The 25,822-nt window shown below is 45.0% G+C and overlaps 2 protein-coding genes across 2 annotated transcripts in view; both read left to right on the top strand.

Moving 5' to 3' along the window:
• Positions 1-5,708, top strand: part of LOC134208312 (uncharacterized) — a 91,658-nt gene extending 85,950 nt beyond the window's left edge. Inside the window, exon 2 of the mRNA XM_062684319.1 lies at positions 3,233-5,708. Within this exon, the coding sequence (XP_062540303.1) occupies positions 3,877-3,987 (111 nt within the window). The 5' untranslated portion in view covers positions 3,233-3,876 and the 3' untranslated portion in view covers positions 3,988-5,708. The remainder of the gene's footprint in view (positions 1-3,232) is intronic.
• Positions 1-25,822, top strand: part of LOC134224624 (uncharacterized) — a 619,481-nt gene that overhangs the window by 328,078 nt on the left and 265,581 nt on the right. The gene's annotated exons all lie outside the window — the stretch shown is intronic.

Raw genomic sequence — 25,822 nt, 5'->3', positions numbered from 1 at the left:
GGAAATTCATCTAGGATCCCTAGAAGATTTTTCCGGGAGTCTTTGTGTTCTTTCAAGAATCTTTAGCAGTTCTCCCAGAATAGTTCTAGGCTTTCTTCCAGATTCTTTCGGGATTTTTTTGGTATTGGAATTGCCCTATAATTTTTTGTGGTTCGTTTGAAAACATAGTTTTTTTCAAAAGAAATTCTCCGGATTCTTCCGGATGCTGTTACAAATGTTTTCCTTCAAAAACTCTGGAAGAATTCCTGCAGGATTTAGTCAAGAGATTCCTGAAATTTCAGAAGGACTTCCTTCGACTGGAAGTATAAATTCACGAAAGAAGTTTCCAGGATGAAGGAAGTCCAGAAGGAATAATGGTGAACAAATTTACTATGGCGGGTCTCCAGTTAGCCTTACGAGCAAAAGCGTAGAATTGCCCTCCGGAGATAGCGAGCTCTATTCTCGATTTGGTCAAGGATGTTTTCGAGTGGGCTCCTTGGGCATAGTTGTTACACAAAATACATACTCAAGGAATGGCGGGCACAGGAAAGCTTTCAATTAATAACTGAGGAAATGCTAATAGAATAATAAGTTGAGCAGCTAGCTAAGTTCCAGTTGGAATAAAGAGCCATTGAAGAAGATGATGACTACTTTTAGCAACGCCCGGTGAGAACTTGATATGTTTACGAAGTCGCTATACCTAAAACAGAAACCACCGGTGGGAAGATGGAGCGCTATCCTAAAATAGCACTCGGGAAGGAGCGCTATTATAAGAATAGCGATGAGGCCTCCCGTGGAGGTGCTCTAACAGAAAGTGGATCAACGTCGCCAACAACACTCAAGTGAAATTTCCACGCAATGCAATGTTCGGACCATCCTTTGGTTACTTTGGTTGCTATGATGGCGCATTTTGAACAGAGAATCGGTTCTTTTCAGGACCAAAATTGGACCAATCAATTGGTTGATTGGGTCAGTTGCGGTTCCGGGATATCAGTGGCTGTACTAAAAATGTATTCTAGATGGCGTCTTAACGGAAAATCATCGAGTCGTTTTTTCTCTTCAATTTTTTTACACAAGATTCGAACTAACGTTTGTTTGCTATGATTGATTAGAAAGGGGCATTGTGGATTGATAAAAGTTTCCTAATTAATTGCATATTATTCGGCAACTCGGCCGTACGAAAACCATTTTTTTTGTTAAATATCTTGGCTGTGCATATGCACAGCATATGTTTCGAAATGGACAAATTGATATGAAATTTGCGAAAAAGAATCCACGTGTCTTGGAGGGAGTCGAACCTTCAACCTCCTACTATCTAGATAGGCGTGATAACCCCTACTCAACAAGACCACTTAAAGGTTACGTTTGCGGAAAAGCCATCAGAATCCGAGTACCAACCTCCACCGCAGTTAGCTCTCTTTTTTGCAAATTAAATATCTTTCGGATGCTTGATTTGTCCAAGTTTCTTTTCAGATCCACCATTTTACACAAGAGAAGGTAGTGCCAAAAAATTGTTGGTAGCAGTGAAAGCGCTCGTCGGAGGGAGCTGCAAACGCATTAAGGCTCCCTCAGACCGAAGCGATTTCATCGCCGCGACGGCTACAACTAGTCGCCGCGATTCTATCGTTGGGTCGCTGCAGGCAGTGTTCTATTTACGCTTCGTAATATCGGCGAGAGCCTAATGAATGGTATCTCAAATCATCGAGAGGCTGACGTTGGCGTCAGAAGTCGTCTAGTGGATTTTTTTTTTCTAGATTCTGATTTCGTTTTTTTTTGCTGTTTGTGATTGGCGCATCATTTTACACGAGAGAAGGTTGAGCCGAGGCAAATATAAATCATAATCGGTTGGCGACGGCAAAAATGTTCCACTGGTAAGGCAACCAGCGGTTGCAACAGGTGGAACAGCAGTGCATTCCACATTCCGGTCCTGCCAGCGTTTTATGAAATGAAAAGTTTGATAGTTTGATTTGAAATATTCTTCCAAGGCCCTGATTTTATTGATGATATTGATTGGGAAGGAATATTATTAAAAATAAATCGGTTCTTCTAAGAACCACCATTTTATTCAAGACAAGGCTGAGCCGCGACGAGTTTTCTTCAAAGTGCAAATCATAATCACTCGATGACGGCAGACAGTTGTAAATAGCAGTTTCTCAAACGCTCTTTTCCGAGGGAGACGTTGCAAAAATTTATTCGCGTAAAAATCGTCTATAGCGTTTTAGCGGCAAATCATCTAGAGATTTTGGATTTGTTGCTGTTAGTGATTGGGAGGACTCTCAGGGCCACTTTTTCATACTATAAATAGTGTTTCAAGAAGAGTTTCCCTCAAAGTGCAAACCACAACCGCCTGATGGCTGCAGTTTATTCGCAACGATGGTGTCAGCAATGATCCCATCAGCCTTAATAAATATTTTCAATATTTCAAAATTGAAAATTTTACTGCTTACGTAATCCAACGTACAATTGTCGGTCGTGTCTCGGATACAACCATTTACTTTTTTTTTAAGTTGTGGTGCTTCTGATCTTTTCTTGGTTCCAGGTCGGTTGTTTCCTGTCAGGGTGGATACAGCGATCTTGATTGCCTCACAAGGTAGACCGACGACTGAGGACTTTCGTGACGACAGTGACGATGTGCTGTATTACAGGGATGGAATCACTTGATTTTCGCACGAAGGAACTGGGGAACACTGAGCTTGCGAAACCAATAGGGAGAAGTAACTCGTAATAACTGTAATGTTATAAGAAAATTATTTTGAGCTTTTAGTGGAATGTCTTTACTTGTCATAAGACGAGTTTGTACTATTCCATTTAATTCCACCACTTGATTGTACCTTTGACAGATACGTATTTCGCCCTCAACAGTAAGGCCGCCTTCAGTCTCTCGTACTAAGTACGACACAAATGTCGGTTTTTTAAAGAGTTTATCCTTGTGGCAGTGGAAAGTGATTTCATTTTGAAACATTACCTCACGTCTAATTTCAAAATTTTAATTGTTTGGAGAAATCTCGAATGCTTAGTGTTAGCAAAGTCTCGCGAGAATAATCTCACTCAACGCAAAACGTATTTTATGTGTTCAGGTTTTCAGCATCTGATTATACTATGTGGGAAAAATATCCGAACGAGGCCTCATTTCAATATTTACATTGGGTTTTCCGAGAGTCGGTAACTAACTGCGTATGTATGGTTCCCTGCCAAATTGCCAAATCGAAAGGTCTATAAATTAACAATCATGTCGATTACCATTGTTTTGCAGATTTCACCAGTCCACCGACACCAGCTGGGATTGAATTGGATTCGACCTATCTGCGTCACAACAACCGGCCCAGGAGGATTCAAATTGTAAAAGTGGCACGATTCCTGACGGTGTGGCAGGGAAGCAGCCTACGACGGAGGGGAGATTCAAATTAGTGCCAATTTTGCCTTCCCTCGAACGGAGAGCAGGGCGACGTGAAAATCGGAACTTAATTGAGAATATGAGCCCAGCGCTGTCCATGCAAGGGACGGACGGTGGAGCCGCTGCTGAATTTCATTAGTGAAATTGATGATCGAAAATTGATTTCCCGATTTTATAAGGGATCAGTTGGTGTCTATTTTCGGGCAGCTTTTTGCGGTCGAGAGTGGGTGGCATTGTCCGAAGATAATCTCGAGTTCGGATGCAGCAGAGCAAATGATAGCTAATGAGCCTGGCGGTGCAGGAAGAATTGTTTGGAGCGCTTGATTTCTAGCGATTCTACAGGAGAGCTAGAGTTCTGAGCCGCCAACGCCGCTACCGTCAACACCACCACCACCACCCCCAGCGAGACTACGAGGTCTGCCTTTGCACGTTCCAAACGGCAAAGTGCGGTAGTCCAGCGACATTGTTCACTATAGGCAGAACATCACAAACCAGATAGTTGAATGAGTAACAGTGCAATGGTTGCGGTGGCCATCTGCTGTATTCTGGTACTGCTGGCAGTATTCATCGTACTGATAATAGTGGTCGGGCAGACAATGGGCGAACCAAAGTGAGATAAGCTCCAACTGGGGCCAGGTCACTTCGCCGATGGATAGCCAAGGCCCCCCGGCTGTTAGAATTCGGATGGATTTTGTTCCACTACTGCTGAAAGTGTAACTGTTATCGTCGATAGTCAACCGTTACAGAGCGCCACCAACACTCTATCACCGAGCCCGGTTTAGCCCTGGTTCTACCGAAACGGCGGTTAACAAATGCCACTATCCTGTCCAAAATGGAAAGATCTTCAAAAACTACAAGCCAATCCACCATGATGAAGGGCTTAGTCAAGAGGTAGAAGAGGTTCCCGAACATTAGTTCTAAACCAACGCTGCATAATGCAGTACGGGATAGTAATCGTTATGCAATCCTCCCCAAGTAGAGATCGAACCAATGACGAACACTACAGAAGCGTACGCACATGCGCTTTTAGCTGTAAATAACGTTGACATGCTCCTCCATGGTCTTCTTCGCATTTAGCCTAGCAAATAGCACAAGCATGCACCAGCTAGCTTCCCGATACTTCTATTCACTCCTTTGCAAACACATTAGATGAATCCTTTTGCTACGGAAACGCCTATTGTCTTCCAACCCGACTTCAATATTTCTTACTCAACACATTAGACTTCTACGCTTCTCGACTTAGCTCCACGCGTGCACTCGTACCACGCTCATCAGCCAATTTGAAAACAGATCAACTCTTAAACGAGGCAACAACCAAAATTCAAATACAAAAAGAACTTGTAGAGGACGACAGAGAGCAAATACCAACACCACCACCAGCAACAACATCTACAATAAACAAAACCACCGGAGGATATATAGAGACAAAAAAATGGAATAAAATCTTTCTCATCAATTCTACACAGCCAAAAGGGGGCTACAAAGGTACGAACACTAAATGAGCACATACACACTTTCATATTCTAGGATAAAAACCAAATCGTTGAAAGAAAACACAAGAAACAACATAGGGTTAGTGACATTAGCAAGCCAAACAAAAACGTTCATTTGAAACTGATTGAAATACAAAATTTATTACAAAACGTTAGGAGAAAACATATCGTGAACGACAAAGAAACCCAAATCAGATGACTACATAACAACCATAAGAATGATGAATTTGAACCGTTGAGGAAGTTTCATCATGGGAAGAGTACGGCTATTTACGGCCAACCTAATCTTTGCTACAATTCGAAATTCGGCCCTTTGATTTGCAAACTTCATAATATAGACAACAACCAACTGAATGTTTAGGATAATGCGCTTAATTTCCGATGAAAGAAGTTCTTCCCAGAATTGAGTCACATCCGAATAAAGATAAAATATAACGAAACCGATGTTTGTAGGTTAGAAAGTGTTATAAGACGAATTGACAGGTCGGCGGAAATGATTGTTGAACATGCTTATAACTTGTTGTAATAAAAAAAATAAACACGAATTCCATAAGAACTTTTCTAGTGGAACAGTAAACTAGGAATTCAAATGAAGAAAAACGTGCCAAACAGAATACTTTGGATGTCAAATCCTCTTTGTAACCCCGCAACTGAAGCGTAATTGGAATATGATCGAACACTTTGAGACTTTTTGATTTAAATTTATAAATTTCTTTGCGGAGATCTGAAATTGTCAATTGATCAAAGTTATTACAGAAGAATCGATAATTTCAGATTTCTTCAGGACATTTTATTGCTAACTCAATTTCAATGATGAATTGCACAAAAATCGCCAAACAAAACATGCAGAGCTAGGAAAAATTAAATAACATAAGAGAAAATGTAGTACCGAAAATTTAAACGACTTCGTTTCAGATGACTGTCGGTTGAGAACAAACTATGATAGAAGTATCCATGCAAATTTGCTCCCATCAAGTTAATTGTTATTTATCATCTATTATTTTGTTCAAATTGTTATTTATCTTCTTTATAAATCTCGGAAAGCTGTTATGCATATTCTGAGTCAAACTACAAGTGTTTTAAGAGTTCTGTATTCGAAAATGTGAACCTCTGTGTAACCCGTATCAAAAACTTTTCCTGTGATAAGCCTCATTCATGACTTGGAATGGCTTGAAATAATTCTTACATTTTGTAATTATTTTAAACAAATATCTATCAAAGTTCATTGATTTGAAAAAAAATACAAGTTTTCGTACCCAACACTCAGTCTGAGTCAGAGTACCGGTGTCTGACACTGATCGAACTGCATCCCATGAACAATGTTTGTATTTTTCCCGAAATTAAGACGGATAATTGGTTTCACTCACAGTCAGCATCAATCTGAGGCACGTAAATTTGCGATTTGATTGAGCGACACGCTCCGGCACCGGCTCACTGACTGTCTACTATGGGTACACACCGGCAGGCACGCCAGCCAAAGAAAATGGAATGGAAATGTCAGTCACGTGAAGCGAATAATGGCTGAAGCAGCATCCATCGCAAGACCCGACTCCTGGAACGGTAGCACCGATGTGGAACCTGCTCGAAATGAAGCTCTTCGACTGTCACTGAATGGGAAAAGCACTCTCCAAAATCAAATCTCCCCTCGGTGCTCTTCCGCACGTTCCTGATCTACCCCACGAGGAAATTTCCCGCCGGAGTGTGAATGGCGTCACACCCATCCACCTGCTTCGACGGGATGTTCGTTTTTTCATTTCACGGAACTTTATCTCGTTTGAAGACGGTCATGCTCATCGTCGTCGTCGTCGTATGGGCATTGACGAGGCTTTACAATAAGGCGCGCGTCCCATCCTGAGCCGAACAGATGTTGTCAGACGTAACCGGACGGAACCGGGGAGCATGTTTTCCTGTTTGACAGTTTTGAGCTTCGTTCCGCTGCTGCTCGTTTCGAGATCGAGACAAACGACTGACACGTATGGGCGTTGGTAACGCGCCCCAGTTTCAACTACATGACCAAGTGGTACAGCTGAATTCGATTCTAGGGTAAAACGGTCCATAATCGTAGCAGCAAACACGATCATAGTTTGTGAGAAATATTCAAAGAGTTATGGAAGACTCTTATAAGCACGAGCTCGTACGATATTTATGGTACAAATGTTTTGAGTGCATTTCCTGTAGTGCATATTATTCCACAATCCCCTATTTGAGTGTTCCAGGTACCACCGCCTTTCACACAAGATGATGAGCAACTTGTCAAACCGGAACTGGGCTTCACTGACAGTGGAAAATTTGCAGCTACACCTATAGTTTGATGAAGAAAAAAAACTGCTATTCCCATCCGTTTCCACTGCAAAATATGACAAAAAATAGATTCGATTGTGTTACAGCATCTGGCAGCTAATGATAGCTGAAGGAACATGGATGATGGGAGTGGTTGATGGTAGTTCGATTTCATTTCGGAACAAATTAACTTTTAAGACATGCTTTCCCATTTTCGACGTCTCAAACAATAACATATTACAAAACCATGCATTATTTAAAGTATACATACATGGAAAAAATCTTCATTGAAATAAGAATGTTTGAAAAATTAGGAAAAGTTTCAAATTCCGAAGAGAATGCAGAATACTTTCCTAAAGGAATTCAGAAGGAATCCTATTTTGAGTCCAGAATGGGCTCCAAATGCAATCCATAAATAATTTTCGAGAGAATCACAAAAAACTTCAGAGGGAATTCACGATTGTTTGAAAAGCTAAACAAAATAAAATTTGGAAAAATTAAGAAATGATTTCGAAAAATATTAACCAGTTATTGAATCCGAACGAGATTCCGAACGGGAGTCCGAACGGTATTGCGAAAGGAATTCGAACGGGATTCCGAAGGAAAGGGAATGGGATTCCGAGAGACCGATTCCGACGGGAATCCGAACGGGATTTCGACGGGAATCCGAACGGGATTTCGAAGGGAATCCGAACGGGATTCCGAACGGGATTCCGAAAGGGAATCTGAACGGGATTCCGAAAGGGAATCCGAACGGGATTTCGAAAGGGAATCCAAATGGGGTTCCACAAGGGAATCCGAACGGGATTCCGAAAGGGAATCCGAACGGGATTCCGGAAGGGAATCCGAACGGGATTCCGAAAGGGAATCCGAAAGGGAATCCGAAAGGGAATCCGAACGGGATTCCGAAAGGGAATCCGAACGGGATTCCGAAAGGGAATCCGAACGGGATTCCGAAAGGGAATCCGAACGGGATTCCGAAAGGGAATCCGAACGGGATTCCGAAAGGGAATCCGAACGGGATTCCAAAAGGGAATCCGAACGGGATTCCGAAAGGGAATCCGAACGGGATTCCGAAAGGGAATCCGAACGGGATTCCGAAAGGGAATCCGAACGGGATTCCGAAAGGGAATCCGAACGGGATTCCGAAAGGGAATCCGAACGGGATTCCGAAAGAGAATCCGAATGGGATTCCGAAGAGGAAACCAAACGGGATTCCGAAGAGGAAACCGAGCGGGATTCCGAAGAGGAAACCGAACGGGATTCCGATAGGGAATCCGAACGGGATTCCGAAAGGGAGTCCGAACTGTATTCCGAAAGGGAATCCGAACGGTATTCCGAAAGGGAATCCGAACGGGATTTCGAAAGGGAATCCGAACGGGATTCCGAAAGGGAATCCGAACGGGATTCCGAAAGGGAATCCGAACGGGATTCCGAAAGGGAACCCGAACGGGATTCCGAAAGGGAATCCGAACGGGATTCCGAAAGGGAATCCGAACGGGATTCCGAAAGGGAATCCGAACGGGATTCCGAAAGGGAATCCGAACGGGATTCCGAAAGGGAATCCGAACGGGATTCCGAAAGGGAATCCGAACGGGATTCCGAAGGGAATCCGAATGGGATTCCGAAGAGGAAACCGAACGGAATTCCGAAGAGGAAACCGAACGGAATTCCGAAGAGGAAACCGAACGGGATTCCGATAGGGAATCCGAACGGGATTCCGAAAGGGAATCCGAACGGGATTCCGAAGGGAATCCGAACGGGATTCCGAAGGGAATCCGAACGGGATTCCGAAGGGAATCCGAACGGGATTCCGAAGGGAATCCGAACGAGATTTCGAAGGGAATCCAAACGGGATTCCGAAGGGAATCCGAACGGGATTCCAAAGGGAATCCGAAAGGGATTCCGAAGGGAATCCGAAAGGGATTCCGAAGGGAATCCGAACGGGATTCCGAAGGGAATCCGAACGGGATTCCGAAGGGAATCCGAACGGGATTCCGAAGGGAATCCGAACGGGATTCCGAACGGGAAACCGAACGAGATTCCGAACGGGAATCCGAACGAGATTCCGAACGGGAATCCGAACGAGATTCCGAACGGGAATCCGAACGGGATTCCGAAGGGAATCTGAACGGGATTCCGAAGGGAATCCGAACGGGATTCCGAAGGGAATCCGAACGGGATTCCGAAGGGAATCCGAACGGGATTCCGAAGGGAATCCGAACGGGATTCCGAAGGGAATCCGAACGGGATTCCGAAGGAACTGAACGGGATTCCGAAGGGAACTGAAAGTGATTCCGAAGGAATCCGAAACGGACCTGAAGGGAATCCGAACGGGATTCCGAAGGGAATCCGAACGGGATTCCGAAGGGAATCCGAACGGGATTCCGAAGGGAATCCGAACGGGATTCCGAACGGGAATCCGAACGAGATTCCGAACGGGAATCCGAACGAGATTCCGAACGGGAATCCGAACGGGATTCCGAACGGGAATCCGAACGGGATTCCGAAGGGAATCCGAACGGAATTCCGAAGGAACTGAACGGATCTCCGAAGGGAATCCGAACGGATTCCGCGAAGGAATCCGAACGGGATTCCGAAAGGAATCCGAACGGGATCTGAAGGAATCCGAACGGGATTCCGAAGGAATCCGAACGATCTGAAGGAATCCGAACGGGATTCCGAAGGGAATCCGAACGGGATCTGAAGGAACTGAACGAGATTTCGAAGGAATCCAAACGGGATTCCAAAGGGAACTGAACGGGATTCCAAAGGGAACTGGAAAGGATTCCGAAGGGAATCCGAAAGGATTCCGAAGGGGAATCCGAACGGGATTCCGAAGGAATCCGAACGGATTCCGAAGGGAACTGAACGGATTCCGAAGGAATCCGAACGATTCCGAACGGGAATCCGAACGAGATTCCGAACGAAAATCCGAACGAGATTCCGAACGGAATCCGAACGGCATTCCGAAGGAATCTGAACGGGATTCCGAAGGAATCCTGAACGGGATTCCGGAAGGAATCCGAACGGATTCCGAAGGGAATCCGAACGGACCTGAAGGGAACTGAACGGGATTCCGAAGGAATCCGGAACGGGATTCCTGAAGGGAATCCGAACGGGATCTGAAGGAATCCGAACGGATTCCGAAGGAATCCGAACGGGATTCAAGGAATCCGAACGAGATTTCGAACGGGAACTGAACGGATTCTGAACGGGAACTGAATGATTCTGAACGGAATCCTGAATGGGTTTCCGGAAAGGGAACCGAATGGATTCCGAAAGGAACTGAATGGATTCCGAACGGAATCCGGACGGATTCCGAACGGAACTGAACGGATCTGAAGGAACTGAACGGTATTCCGAAGGGAATCCGAACGGATTCCGAAGGGAATCCGAACGGATTCCGAAGGAACTGAACGATTCCGAAGGGAATCCGAACGGGATTCCGAAAGGGAATACTAACGAGATTCCGAAAGGGAATCCGAACGGGATTTCAAAAGGGAATCCGAAGGGAATCCGAACGGGAATCCGAACGGGATTCCAAACGGGAATCCGAACGGGATTCCGAACGGGAATCTGAACGGGAGTCCGAACGGAAATCCGAACGGAAATCCGAACGGGAATCCGAACAGGATTCCGAACGGGATTCCGAACGGAATCTCGAACGGAAATCCGAACGGGATTCCGAAGGAAACTGAACGGGATTTCGAAGGAAATCCGAACGAGATTCCGAAGGAAATCCGAACGGGATTCCGAAGGAAATCCGAACGGGATTCCGAAGGAAATCCGAACGGGCGTCCGAAGGGAAACCGGACGAGATCCCGAAGGAAATCCGAACGGGATTCCGAAGGAAATCCGAACGGGATTCCGAAGGAAATCCGAACGGGATTCCGAAGGAAATCCGAACGGGATTCCGAAGGAAATCCGAACGGGATTCCGAAGGAAATCCGAACGGGATTCCGAAGGAAATCCGAACGGGATTCCGAAGGAAATCCGAACGGGATTCCGAACGGGATTCCGAAGGAAATCCGAACGGGATTCCGAAGGAAATCCGAACGGGATTCCGAAGGAAATCCGAACGAGATTCCGAAGGAAATCCGAACGGGATTCCGAAGGAAATCCGAACGGGATTCCGAAGGAATTCGTACGGGATTCAGAAGGGAATTCGAACGGGAATCCGAACGGGATTCCGAAGGAAATCCGAACGGGATTCCGAAGGAAATCCGAACGGGATTCCGAAGGAAATCCGAACGGGATTCCGAAGGAAATCCGAACGGATCTGAAGGAAACTGAACGGGATCTCCGAAGGAAATCCTGAACGGGATTCCGAAGGAAACTGAACGGGATTCCTGAAAGAAATCCGAACGGGATTCCGAAGGAAACTGAACGGATTCCGAAGGAAATCCGAACGGGATTCCGAAGGAAACTGAACGGGATTCCGAAGGAAACTGAACGGATTCCTGAAGGAACTGAACGGGATTCCGAAGGAACCGAACGGGATTCCGAAGGAAATCCGAACGGATTCCGAAGGAAACTGAACGGGATTCCGAAGGAAACTGAACGGATTCCGAAGGAAACTGAACGGGATTCCGAAGGAAATCCGAACGGGATTCCGAAGGAAACTGAACGGGACTGAAGGAAATCCGAACGGGATTCCGAAGGAAATCCTGAACGGGATTCCGAAGGAAATCTGAACGGGATTCCGAAGGAAACTGAACGGGATTCCGAAGGAACTGAACGGGATTCCGAAGGAAACTGAACGGGATTCCGAAGGAAACTGAACGAGATTCCGAAGGAAACTGAACGGATTCCGAAGGAAATCCGGAACGGATCTGGGGGAATCTGTACGGGATTCAGAAGGGAATTCCGAACGGGATTCTGAACGGGATTCCGAAGGAAATCCGAATGAGATTCCGAAGGAAATCCGAATGGGATTCCGAAGGAAATCCGAATGGGATTCCGAAGGAAATCCGAATGGGATTCCGAAGGAAATCCGAATGGGATTCCGAAGGTAATCTGAATGGGATTCCGAAGGAAATCCGAATGAGATTCCGAAGGAAATCCGAACGGACCGAAGGAATCCGAACGGGATTCCGAAGGAAACTGAACGGATTCCGAAGGAAATTCGAACGGGATTCCGAAGGAAATCCGAACGGGATCTGAAGGAAACCGAACGGGATTCCGAAGGAAACCGAACGGGATTCCGAAGGAAATCCGAACGGATTCCGAAGGAAACTGAACGGATTCCGAAGGAAATCCGAACGGGATTCCGAAGGAAATCCGAACGGATTCCGAAGGAAATCCGAACGGGATTCCGAAGGAAACTGAACGGGATTCCGAAGGAAACCGAACGGATCTGGAAGGAAACTGAACGGGATTCCGAAGGGAAATCCGAACGGAATTCTGAAGTGAAATCCGAACGGGATTCCGAAGGAAACTGAACGGGATCTGAAGGAAATCCGAACGGGATTCCGAAGGAAATCCGAATGGGATTCCGAAGGAAATCCGAATGGGATTCCGAAGGAAATCCGAATGGGATTCCGAAGGAAATCCGAATGGGATTCCGAAGGAAATCCGAACGGGATTCCGAAGGAAATCCGAACGGGATTCCGAAGGAAATCCGAACGGGATTCCGAAGGAAATCCGAATGGAATTCCGAAGGAAATCCGAATGGGATTCCGAAGGAAATCCGAATGGGATTCCGAAGGAAATCCGAATGGGATTCCGAAGGAAATCCGAATGGGATTCCGAAGGAAATCCGAATGGGATTCCGAAGGAAATCCGAATGGGATTCCGAAGGAAATCCGAATGGGATTCCGAAAAGAATTCCGAACGTGATTCCGAAGTGAATTCCGAACGGGATTCCGAAGGGAATTCCGAACGGGATTCCGGAGGAAATCCGAATGGGATTCCGAAGGGAATCCACCCGCGTTTCCGAAGGGAATCCGGACGGGATAGCGGAAGGTATCCAAACGGGATTCCGAACAGGACTCCGAACGGGATTCCGAAGGGAAATCCGAACAGGATTCCGAAGGGAAATCCGAACCGGATTCCGAAGGGAAATCCGAACGGGATTCCGAAGGGAACTGAACGGATTCCTGAAGGAATCCGAACGGATTCCTAAGGGAATCCGAACGGGATTCCGAAGGAACTGAACGGATTCCGAAGGAACTGAACGAGATTCCGAACGGAATCCGAACGGGATTCCGAAGGAATCTGAACGGGATCCGAAGGGAACTGAACGGGATTCCGAAGGGAATCCGAACGGATTCCGAAGGGAATCCGAACGGGACCTGAAGGAACTGAACGATTGTCCAAAGGGAATCCGAACGGGGATTCCGAAGGAACTGAACGGGATTCCGAAGGGAATCCGAACGGGATTCCGAAGGGAATCCGAACGGGATTCCGAAGGGAATCCGAACGGGATTCCGAAGGGAATCCGAACGGGATTCCGAAGGGAATCCGAACGAGATTTCGAACGGGAATCCGAACGGGATTCTGAACGGGAATCCGAATGGGATTCTGAACGGGAATCCGAATGGGATTCCGAAAGGGAATCCGAATGGGATTCCGAAAGGGAATCCGAATGGGATTCCGAACGGGAATCCGGACGGGATTCCGAACGGGAATCCGAACGGGATTCCGAAGGGAATCCGAACGGTATTCCGAAGGGAATCCGAACGGGATTCCGAAGGGAATCCGAACGGGATTCCGAAGGGAATCCGAACGGGATTCCGAAGGGAATCCGAACGGGATTCCGAAAGGGATTCCGAACGGGATTCCGAACGGGAATCCGAACGAGATTTCGAAGGGAATCCAAACGGGATTCCGAAGGGAATCCGAACGGGATTCCGAACGGGAATCCGAACGGGATTCCGAACGGGAATCTGAACGGGATTCCGAACGGGAATCCGAACGGGATTCCGAACGGGAATGCGAACGAGATTCCGAACGAGAATCCGAACGAGATTCCGAACGGGAATCCGAACGGGATTCCGAAGGAAATCCGAACGGGATTTCGAAGGAAATCCGAACGGGATTCCGAAGGAAATCCGAACGGGATTCCGAAGGAAATCCGAACGGGATTCCGAAGGAAATCCGAACGGGATTCCGAAGGAAATCCGAACGGGATTCCGAAGGAAATCCGAACGGGATTCCGAAGGAAACTGAACGGGATTCCGAAGGAAACTGAACGGGATTCCGAAGGAAATCCGAACGGGATTCCTGAAGGAAATCCTGAACGGGATTCCGAAGGAAATCCTGAACGGATTCCGAAGGAAACTGAACGGGATTCCGAAGGAAACTGAACGGATTCCGAAGGAAATCCGAACGGGATTCCGAAGGAAATCCGAACGGATTCCGAAGGAAACTGAACGGGATTCCAGGAACCGAACGGGATTCCTGAAGGAAATCCGAACGGGATTCGAAGGAAATCCGAACGGGATTCCGAAGGAACTGAACGGGATTCCGAAGGAACTGAACGGATTCCGAAGGAAATCCGAACGGATTCCGAAGGAAATCCGAACGGGATTCCGAAGGAAATCCGAACGGATTCCGAAGGAAACTGAACGGGATCTCCGAAGGAACTGAACGGGATTCCGAAGGAAATCCGAACTGGATTCCGAAGGAAATTCGAACGGGATTCCGAAGGAAATCCGAACGGGATTCCGAAGGAAATCCGACCGGGATTCCGAAGGTAATCCGACGGGGATTCCGAAGGAAATCCCACCGGGATTCCGAAGGAAATCCGAACGGGATTCCGAAGGAAATCCGAACGGGATTCCGAAGGAATCTGAACGGGATTCCGAAGGAAATCCGAACGGGATTCCGAAGGAATCCGAACGGGATTCCGAAGGAAACCGAACGGGATTCCGAAGGAAATCCGAACGGGATTCCGAAGGAAATCCGAACGAGATTCCGAAGGAAACTGAACGGATTCCGAAGGAAATCCTGAACGGGATTCCGAAGGAATTCGTACGGATTCAGAAGGGAATCTGAACGGGAATCCGAACGGACTGAAGGAAATCCGAACGGGATTCCGAAGGAACTGAACGGGATTCCGGAAGGAAACTCCGAATGGATTCCGAAGGAAATCCGAACGGATTCCGAAGAAACTGAACGGGATTCCGAAGGAAATCCGAATGGGATTCCGAAGGAAATCGGAATGGAATTCCAAAGGAAATCCGAACGGGATTCCGAAGGAAATCCGAACGGGATTCCGAAGGGAAATCCGAACGGGATTCCGAAGGGAAATCCGAACGGGATTCCGAAGGGAAATCCGAACGGGATTCCGAAGGGAAATCCGAACGGGATTCCGAAGGGAAATCCGAACGGGATTCCGAAGGGAAATCCGAACGGGATTCTGAAGGGAAATCCGAACGGGATTCCGAAGGAAATCCGAACGGGATTCCGAAGGAAATCCGAACGGGATTCCGAAGGAAATCCGAACGGGATTCCGAAGGAAATCCGAACGGGATTCCGAAGGAAATCCGAACGGGATTCCGAAGGAAATCCGAACGGGATTCCGAAGGAAATCCGAATGGGATTCCGAAGGAAATCCGAACGGGATTCCGAACGGGAATCCGAAAGGGATTCCGAACGGGAATCCGAACGGGATTCCTAACGGGAATCCGAACGGGATTCCGAACGGGAATCCGAACGGGATTCCGAACGGGAATCCGAACGGGATTCCGAACGGGAATCCGAACGGGATTCCGAACGGGAATCCGAACGGGAATCCGAACGGGAATCCGAACGGGAATCCGAACGGGATTCCGAACGGGAATCCGAACGGGATTCCGAACGGGAATCCGAACGGGAATCCGAACGGGAATCCGAACGGGATTCCGAAAGGGAATCCGAACGGGAATCCGAATGGGGTTCCGAAACGGAATCCGATCGGGAATCCGAAAGGGATTCCGAACGGGATTCCGAACGGGAATCCGAATGGGATTCCGAAAGGGAATCCGAATGGGATTCCGAACGGAAATCCGAACGGGAATCCGGACGGGATTCCGAACGGGAATCCGAACGGGATTCCGAATGGGAATCCGAATGGGATTTCGAACGGGATTTCGAACGGGAATCCGAACGGGATTCCGAACGGGATTCCGAACGGGATTCCGAACGGGATTCCGAACGGGAATCCGAACAGGATTCCGAACGGGAATCCAAACGGGAATCCGAACGGGAATCTGAACGGGAATCCGAATGGGATTCCGAAAGGGAATCCGAACGAGAATCCGAACGGGAATATCCGAACGGGATTCCGAACGGGAATATCCGAACGGGAGTCCGAACGGGATTCCGAACGGGATTCCGAATGGGATTCCGAAAGGGAATCCGAACGGGAATCCGAACGGGAATCCGAACGGGATTCCGAACGGGAATCCGAACGGGATTCCGAACGGGAATCCGAATGAGAATCCGAATTGAATTCCGGACGGGATTCCGAACGGGAATCCGGACGGGATTCTGAACGGGAATCCGAACGGGACTCCGAACGGGAATCCGAATGGGATTCCGAATGGGATTCCGAAAGGGAATCCGAATGGGATTCCAAACGGGAATCCGGACGGGATTCCGAACGGGATTCCGAAAGGAATCCGAACGGGATTTCGAACGGGAATCCGAACGAAATTCTGAACGGTATTCTGAACGAAAATCCGAACGGGAATCCGAAAGGTATTCCGAACGGGAATCTAAACGGGATTCCGAACGGGAATCCGAACGGGAATCCGAACGGGATTCCGAACCGGAATCCGAACGGGAATCCGAACGGGATTCCGAACGGGAATCTGAAAGGTATTCCGAACGGGAATCTGAACGGGATTCCGAACGGGAATCCGAACGGGATTATGAACGGGAATCCGAACGGGATTCCGAACGGTAGTCCGAACGGGAATTCTAACGGGATTCCGAACGGGAATCCGAACGGGATTTCGCAGGGAATTCGAACGGAATTCCGAAGAGATTCCGAACGGGATTCCGAAGGGAATCCGAACGGGATTCCGAAGGGAATTCGAACGGGATTCAGAATGGAATTCGAACGGGATTCCGAAGGAAATCCGAACGGGATTCCGAAGCGAAACCGAACGGAATTCCGAACGGGATTCCGAACGGGATTCCGAACGGGATTCCGAACGGGAATCCGAACGGGAATCCGAACGGGAATCCAAACGGGAATCCGAACGGGAATCCGAACGGTATTCTGAACGAGAATCCGAACGGGAATCCGAAAGGTATTCCGAACGGGAATCTAAACGGGATTTCTAACGGGAATCCGAACGGGATTCCGAACCGGAATCCGAACCGGAATCCGAACGGGAATCCGAACGGGAATCTGAAAGGTATTCCGAACGGGAATCTGAACGGGATTCCGAACGGGAATCCGAACGGGATTATGAACGGGAATCCGAACGGGATTCCGAACGGTAGTCCGAACGGGAATCCTAACGGGATTCCGAACGGGAATCCGAACGGGATTTCGCAGGGAATTCGAACGGAATTCCGAAGAGATTTCGAACGGGATTCCGAAGGGAATCCGAACGGGATTCCGAAGGGAATTCGAACGGGATTCAGAATGGAATTCGAACGGGATTCCGAAGCGAAACCGAACGGAATTACGAAGGTAAATCCGAATAGGATTCCGAAGGGAATCCGAACGGGATTCCGAAGGCAATCTGAACGGTATTGGAATTCCGAAGTAAATCCGAATGAGATTCTTAAGAAAGTACGAATGGGCTTCCAAAGAAAGTCCGAATTGGCTTCCGAAGGTAGTCCGAATGGGACTCCGAATAAAGTCCGAATGGGATTCCGAAGGAAGTCCGAATGGGATTCCGAAGGAAGTCCGAATGGGATTCCGAAGGAAGTCCGAATGGGATTCCGAAGGAAGTCCGAATGGGATTCCGAAGGAAGTCCGAATGGGATTCCGAAGGAAGTCCGAATGGGATTCCGAAGGGAATCCGAAAGGGATTCCGCAGGGAATCCGAAAGGGATTCCGCAGGGAATCCGAAAGGGATTCCACAGGGAATCCGAATGGGATTCCGCAGGGAATCCGAACGGGATTCCGAACGGGATTCCGATGGGAATCCGAACGGGATTCCGATGGGAATCCGAACGGGATTCCGAATGGAATCCGAACGGGATTTCGCAGGAAATCCGAACGGGATTCCGAAGAGATTCCGAACGGGATTCCGAAGGGAATTCGAACGGGATTCAGAAGGGAATTCGAACGGGATTCCGAAGGGAATCCGAACGGGATTCCGAAGCGAAACCGAACGGAATTACGAAGGTAAATCCGAATAGGATTCCGAAGGGAATCCGAACGGGATTCCGAAGGCAATCCGAACGGGATTCCAAAAGGGAATCCGAACAAGATTTCGAAGGGAATCCAAACTGGACTCCACACTGGATTACGAACGGGATTCCGAATGGAATTCGAATGGGATTTCGAACGCATGGGTATATAATTAAATATATTTCCAAAATAAACTTCAATAGATTTAAATATTATAAGTTTCTGTTTGATCGAATTCAACGCACATTTGAAACTGTAACCAAACTGCAAGTGGTTCAAATATTCAACGAGCTGTTATAAGCTGGTTGAAGAATTTGATGAAGTACAAGACTGACAATTTCAGTTTGTTTTCGAACGTCTTTTGAATTGTGTGTGCAAAATGTTTGTGGAAAATTAGGAATCAATCTGTAAAGTATTTTCATTCTTCCTATATCACGAAACAACTCCAACCGCTACATCACGGATGTGAAGAAACACTATCCATAGATATGACGTTATGTAAGTTAAGCTTCCATGTTGGCAAAGAATGCTTTCTTCATTATGATTGGTATAATTATGATCATCATTAAGAGAGGTAGTGCATACTTTGCCGCAACCGCAAACCCCGACAAGCGTTCGTTGGCGTGCCATCTTATTAAGAGCTTTCCACCGTAGTACGGCTCTGGAGGCAGTAGTTGCCGTTGGTATCAGCACAGTATCAGCAGCACGAAAGCAACCCACTGATAGCTGATATTATTTTTATTTTCATTTAACATCATTATAACGACACTCTCTTCCAAACCTACTGCCATTATGCCAACCATATCATCGCCCACCGACGAACACACTGTGCGGTTCAGGCATTTCCTATTTATTCTTTTATACCAGAGGTTTTCAAATTTCTACTGTTTACATGTTCACAATTTTACGAGTTGTATATTTAATTTGGATCGTTTTCCATGTATTCTAACATATCGTCATTCAATCGCAATCTGAGTGTAAATACACCTTACACATTTGAGTCTGCGAAATTGTTGGGACTCTTCATTTGAGAAACACTGTCTCATGCTGTTGTACCGAAAACCGGTGGAAGCTTTCATGTGGTTTTCCAAGTTATTCCTTACATCGCCCCTTCGAAACTCGCACACACAAGCCATGGAAATTGTTACGAATAGTAGCAGCTCGCTCCAAATAGGGATCATTTTTAATTAAGCAGCTCTTCTCCTCCCACTCTTTCGCGTTACGCTTTTGCGATGCCGGTTCGATAATGGTAGTAAGTACTTTTTTCAAATCAGTTTTTCGTTCCTAAATAAGAGAGGCCCGTGATTGGCACATTTCACAAGATTTAATTTAAGGATCTGAAGATCTTGTGGGTATTAGCACTGAAGAAAATTGAAAATATGATAAATTATAAAAATTGTTTAAATGACTTGCTTTTTCTATGTTTAATACGTTTATTAAAATAGACAAATACACGACGAGTTATGGAACGCTTGTTCGACAATTCCTGTAAGGGTTTTCTGACAAATAGAATGCCGAAGAAATGCAATGCAGATAGGTATTTGGCAGATGTTGAAGCACAAAATCATGCTCAAAGCGATAGGTTATTTTTCAACTGTTTTAAAACGATTTATTGTCTCGCAAACAAACTCAAAATCTTGAGCAAATATCTATAATACGAGGCATTGTTTGCTGGTTACAATTCAGCTCGAGAAATCATACTACGATATAAAAAAAAACTCTCTAATTATACATTCTTTTGTGTATCACAAAGAAGTTCTCATTTAATTCAAAGCTGCGCTGTTTCGCCAACATAAATCCTTCGCCACAAATCCGCGGCTCAAACAATCAGGTTGGACGTTTTTGCTGTCGTTTCAAATCCTTATTCCAGATCAAAAAAGCAGAATAAAATCACTTTACTCTGCTCTGCCGCACCACTCAGCTTCCACCATACATATTGAGCGGGTTTTCCACTTTTACATTTTTTCCGGTTTGGCTGCACCCTTCAAATGCAGCTAAGTCGAACTGTACCGTGTTCCCTACAATGGGGCTTACCCCCATTCTTTATGATTTACGCCGCTTTTCGTTCATCAGTGGGAGATGCTCTGCAAAACAACGCAAAGCAAAGTACCTACAGAAGCAGTTTGCCCCAGTTTCGGGTTCTTGTCTCCCATGAGGACCGTTTCCATTTCAACCTTGAACGAATTCCTCGCACACAGTTAGTTGCAGTGAAAGAAAAGGCCAGCGCTTTCCGCACACAATTGACAGATTACATAGGGACTGTAGTTATCTGCATGCGAGGCCTATTTTGTACTCCATATTGTGCAATGAGAATGGGTGCAGAGACGCACTCTTATCATGAATAATGTTTCACCAAACTAGAGTTTTGAGCATATTTGAAATATAAAACGAAAAAAATCTTACCTCTTTCTTAACAATTGACGGCACAAATTTTATCATTTAAGCTACTCTTACTAGAAAAATATTTGGAGAGTACATATTTGACCCCGTTCCGTTAGATATGGCTCTCCGGTCCACCGTTCGTCGTTTAGCTTTACTTTGTTCCTATCCAGCAGCCGTGAATTTCCAGCTGGATTAGTTCTCAACTAGTTTTACGCGATTTACCCTCCTCCCGGTGACACTCATCGTTTCCAACCAACCGACAGTCATCAAATGGCTTCCAGCTTGCAACGCGTTTGAACCGACTGGGGTGGTACCGAGTCGGGTTCTCTTGTTTTCTAACACAAAGCATAACAACCTGATACAGAAATGAGATGTAATGATAGTTAACGTTTTGAGATAATATATGTCGTTTCCCCATAATGCAGATATACACGTTAGAGATTCACTTTCTGCAATAGGATCAGCAGTAGCAAAACTACACAGTCACTCAACATGTAAACGTAACTCAGCCAAACAGGAGACGGAAACACATAGGACAAACCATACAATAAGCTAACAAATTAACTGTTTAAAATATTTACACAGAAAGTTTACAGAGAATATGTTGTTTAATATTTGGAAAGCTGATCGTTTTATCATATTTTATTGAAACAAAACAAAGAAAAGTGGATGGCGATTTCCACCAGTGTTCGAAGTTGCCAGCCCACACTCAAAAAATGACTGATCAAAAACCAGAAGCCGAACTTAGAAGTCGAATTGTGTGTTAATTGAAATCGTTAGCAGAACGAGACACACATGTAAACTCCACACGTTGCGAAAGTAGACCGGAGGTAGAACATGTTACTATAGATAAGTTGTTGACAAAGATATATAATGAATTTTCTTTCTCTCGTTCTTCGAATCTACACCGTTATTTCCGCATATAATGGCAAACCAAACCGATAAAAAAATGAGACAACAACGTAAAAAAAACCAACACGAAACAGTGTATGCTCAATTTTCCCAACATCTCAAGAACCTGCTCCTACGATTTGAACCGGTAGCTACAGTTAGAGATTATGACTACAGTGTATCCACCTTATAACTAACACTTGAAACACTTAGCACAGTTAGCAGTGTGTACGTGTACTACTCTCTCCAAGTTTTGGTGTGCTAGTTGATAGGATGTTGTTAATTGAAATACAAAATTGAATGAAAAATAAATAAAAAAAAAAGCATAACGATCGATTGTACCACTCTGTATATATAGGAAAAAAAACAAATCGAAAAAGATAAAAGTTCTAAAGAAAAATCCCACATTGAACTGGATAAAAGAAAAACACAATATCGACGAACAAAAAATGTTATAAACTATATGTGAGGAATGTGTGTACTAGAGCCAGATACATAAAAAAAATACACTAACGATACGTGAAGTTTGAGATATAATAAATTATGATTAACAAAGCCCAACGGAGAGTCTCTTTCTGGAAAGAAATCAAAACTATGCCGAAAAATGAGTGAAACTGATTCTTATAAATTTTACTATAAAGATTTAACAAAAACCCTGGTGTCAATTTCTTTCAAAAACGTGTTATTAGCATATGGGACAATTTGTTTAATGAATGGTGTGAGCCAGTGGCGTAGCCAGAAAATGGTCTGGGGGGGGGCGGGGGGGTTCCGAATTTTTTTTTTCGAAAAAAAAATTTTTTTTTTTAAATTTTGTCTCTGGGGGGGGGGGCTATGTCCAAAACCACCCCGTGGCTACGCCACTGGTGTGAGCTCGTAATGCAGGAAGTCAGCTGTGCGTCATGAATTTATAGTTATTTGAATTCTCGTTTGGCAATGTGTAATATGCGTAACATCCGTAGTCAATATCTATCTTATCGATCTTACGTCTCACGTAACTCAGTGAGCATCAGTAAGCCATGACTTACAACACTTTTTTAAAGCAACTAGTTTTTACCTTGATTTGTTACGAACGACACGTAAGTACTATTTTATCCCCGACAGTCCTAACGTATTCGTCTGGGCCCTTTCCGATGGCACGAGGTCACTCAGCACTTTACGTTGTTTATTGTGGCATGAGATCTACTAGAAGTTGTCGCAGAGTAATGGATAGCAGAAAAGTATATCCTTAACTTTAACCGTTTCTGTGAGTGTGCGCCCCTTCGTTGAAGTAGCTCAGTAAGACGATAACCGTCACTGCTCGAAATAAGTTACTACGCTCATCTGGCAACACGCGATCGCAGCAACCTGTCCACGAGCTTTGACAGATCGTCCTCTTTCAACGGTTGACTGGCCAGGGTTCTGCCAAATCGCACCAAGCGCCAACAAAAAGTTTACAATTTTTCTGCCCAAGATTTCATTTAATAGATTTAGTGAATCGCCTGCTTTGAGCGTAATTACAGCGGCACACTAGGAGTTAACTTTCTGAAATCAGTATGGCGAAAGGCATCTAAGGTTCGATTTCTCAAAATTAAGCACCTTTATCGAAAAAATATTTGGTAGGCGTAGTAGCGGACACCATCCTTCATAACCGGTACCAAATAGTTTTTCACGAAAACTTCCTAATTTTGAGAAAACCCGCGTTAGATGTCTTTCGCCATACAAATTTCTGGCGGTTAACTCATGCTGGCTATTTGCGCATATACGATAGCGCCTGGATGTGGAAGCGGCGAGTAGAAAATCAGCCACTGCCAATAATTCATTGATCACAAATCATATCGGGTATTCTTCAACCCCATTATTAAGAATATCCTACATCAATTGTACGAATGAATTGATAAGAAATGATTTCCGTTTTCATTTTACGAACAATATCACAAGTCAGGTGCGATTTGGCAGAACCCTGACCAACCAACCTCGAGGTAAAACAACGTTCAACGAATCACGTAGAACGAAGATCTCAAAAACTAATCATGAAAACAGATCACACTTTCGCGAATAAGCAATTGTATTTAGGTTTAAAGCGGATTACAATATTGGGGGGATCCTACTTTGAGCTCAAAGTTTCTAATCACTTACTTGCAAGCTTTGTTCTTAGTTGTTCGTCGTTCGTTAGTTGTTCGTCGTTGCGATACATATCACTGTGGACAAGATGCACCACATTCAACAAGTTTGTTGGGTTTGTTGTCACGGGCCTCGGTGACCCGATCCCACATTGCAATTAGTGAACAAACGTTGCACGAAGAAGAAGAAGCATAAAGATGACATTCGGAAAAAAAATGCACGGGGAAGCATACGAAGAAAATTTTGAAACTCTTTTTAAAAATTCTAGAAGCAATTTAATTTAAAAATTCTAGAAGCAATTTAATTAAAAACGGTTAGCAGTGCGTAAATTTCTTATACTGTGTATAAAGTGCAATATCACTAAATAAAATTTTAAATCGAAATCATGTGGTTATTACACAATATAAAAAATTTCCGACACCGTACTGCTAGCCGTTTTTATTTAAATTACTTCTAGATTTATTAAAAAGAGTTTCAAAATTTTCTACGGATGCTTCCCCGTGCAATTTTTTTCGAATATCATCTTTTCTGTTTCTGCTTCTTCATGCAACATTAGACTGTCAAATGAAACAAATTGCTGACGAAGCGTCACGATGGCGACAAAATACAAGGACAGAGGGCGATGTTCTCAGCTCAGCAACTAGTCAGCAGCGGTAGCAACCAGTGTACTCACTGCTCGCCGTGATACAAAATGATGAAGGAGCGTCCCGTTGTCGTGGAAAATCGAGAGAACGACGGTCTCTACTCAGAAGTTGTTCTGTGGCTGCAGCAAGCACAAATTTCTCTCACGCCGCTCGATGGCAGCAGTAGTGGGTGATCCGGATAGTAGTGAGTTCTGTAATGGTGAACTGATGTCAAAAAATAACGAGAGATATGCACCACGAACTGGCTGACTTGGCGCAGACCGTTGGGTTACTTGATTGTCACATATCTCTCTCTGCAGCACTTCTCATCAGGGAATGTCTTCTCATCTACTCAACGGATATTGGTGAGAACGGTATTTCTGGGCAATTTGCCGATCTTAGACTCGAGCCGATCCTAAGCCCAAGAAAAAAAACCCTTCGTTGAAGGGAAGCTATCCCACAAAGAAATTAGTTTTGTGGTCATTTGGTCATAAATTCATCAATGCTTATTTCTCTCCTCGCACTTTAGACTTATTTTTCATAATTTTTCCGACAATTCTCGAATTCTAAAAATGGGTATTTTATTAAACTAAATCAATGATTTACTCATTCCGAGATCACCTCACTCTAAGAAGCTTCCAAATTAAGCAACTATATAATACTAAAATTTCCTCTGCATCACTGGTAATTCTGAACACTTGTCGTATGGCTTAATGTCTTGGTTTCACGAAAGTGATCGAGGGCTTTCAACTTAATCTGCGGCAAAACATACTTTTGCATATAAACGATAAAGACGGATCCATAAAAAATTGGAAAACGATCCATAAATAACATCTGAATGTTATAAATCCATAAAATAGTTAATGAGATTCCATAAAGAATAATTTTTTGATCCATAACTAAGCTCACATTTAGCAATTAATTGGGAAATATGTTCCATTAACATGGTCAAGAAAAACAATACAATTTTTGCTATTTTCCCATGAAAATATGACAAATGATCCATAAAAAACTATATTTTGATCCACAAAACTTCAAATTTGCGCATTTTTTTTATCGTGATGATGATCCATAATTTCAGTAATATGATCCATAATTTTAGTCATATGATCCATAATTCTGGCCATTTGATCCATAACTTTGTTCAAATGATCCATAGTTTTGGTGATACGATCCATAAATTTTACACACTCAGTTCAGCTCGGCATATTTTGATTCTTTTGCCGAGATCCGCACAGCCGAGCGCTCGGTTCGTGGCTTACTGCCGATAACTCAGCTGAAAAATTAGTTTGTTTACTGCGGCACTCAAAGGAGCCACCGTGAACATACGTTCATTCAGCCGATATTCCAGCAAACGAACTTAAACCGAGATTTGCAC

This window comes from Armigeres subalbatus, chromosome 1 (genome assembly GCF_024139115.2).
Source record: "Armigeres subalbatus isolate Guangzhou_Male chromosome 1, GZ_Asu_2, whole genome shotgun sequence".
NCBI lineage: Eukaryota > Metazoa > Arthropoda > Insecta > Diptera > Culicidae > Armigeres > Armigeres subalbatus.
This window is presented reverse-complemented; position numbering and strand designations above follow the sequence as displayed.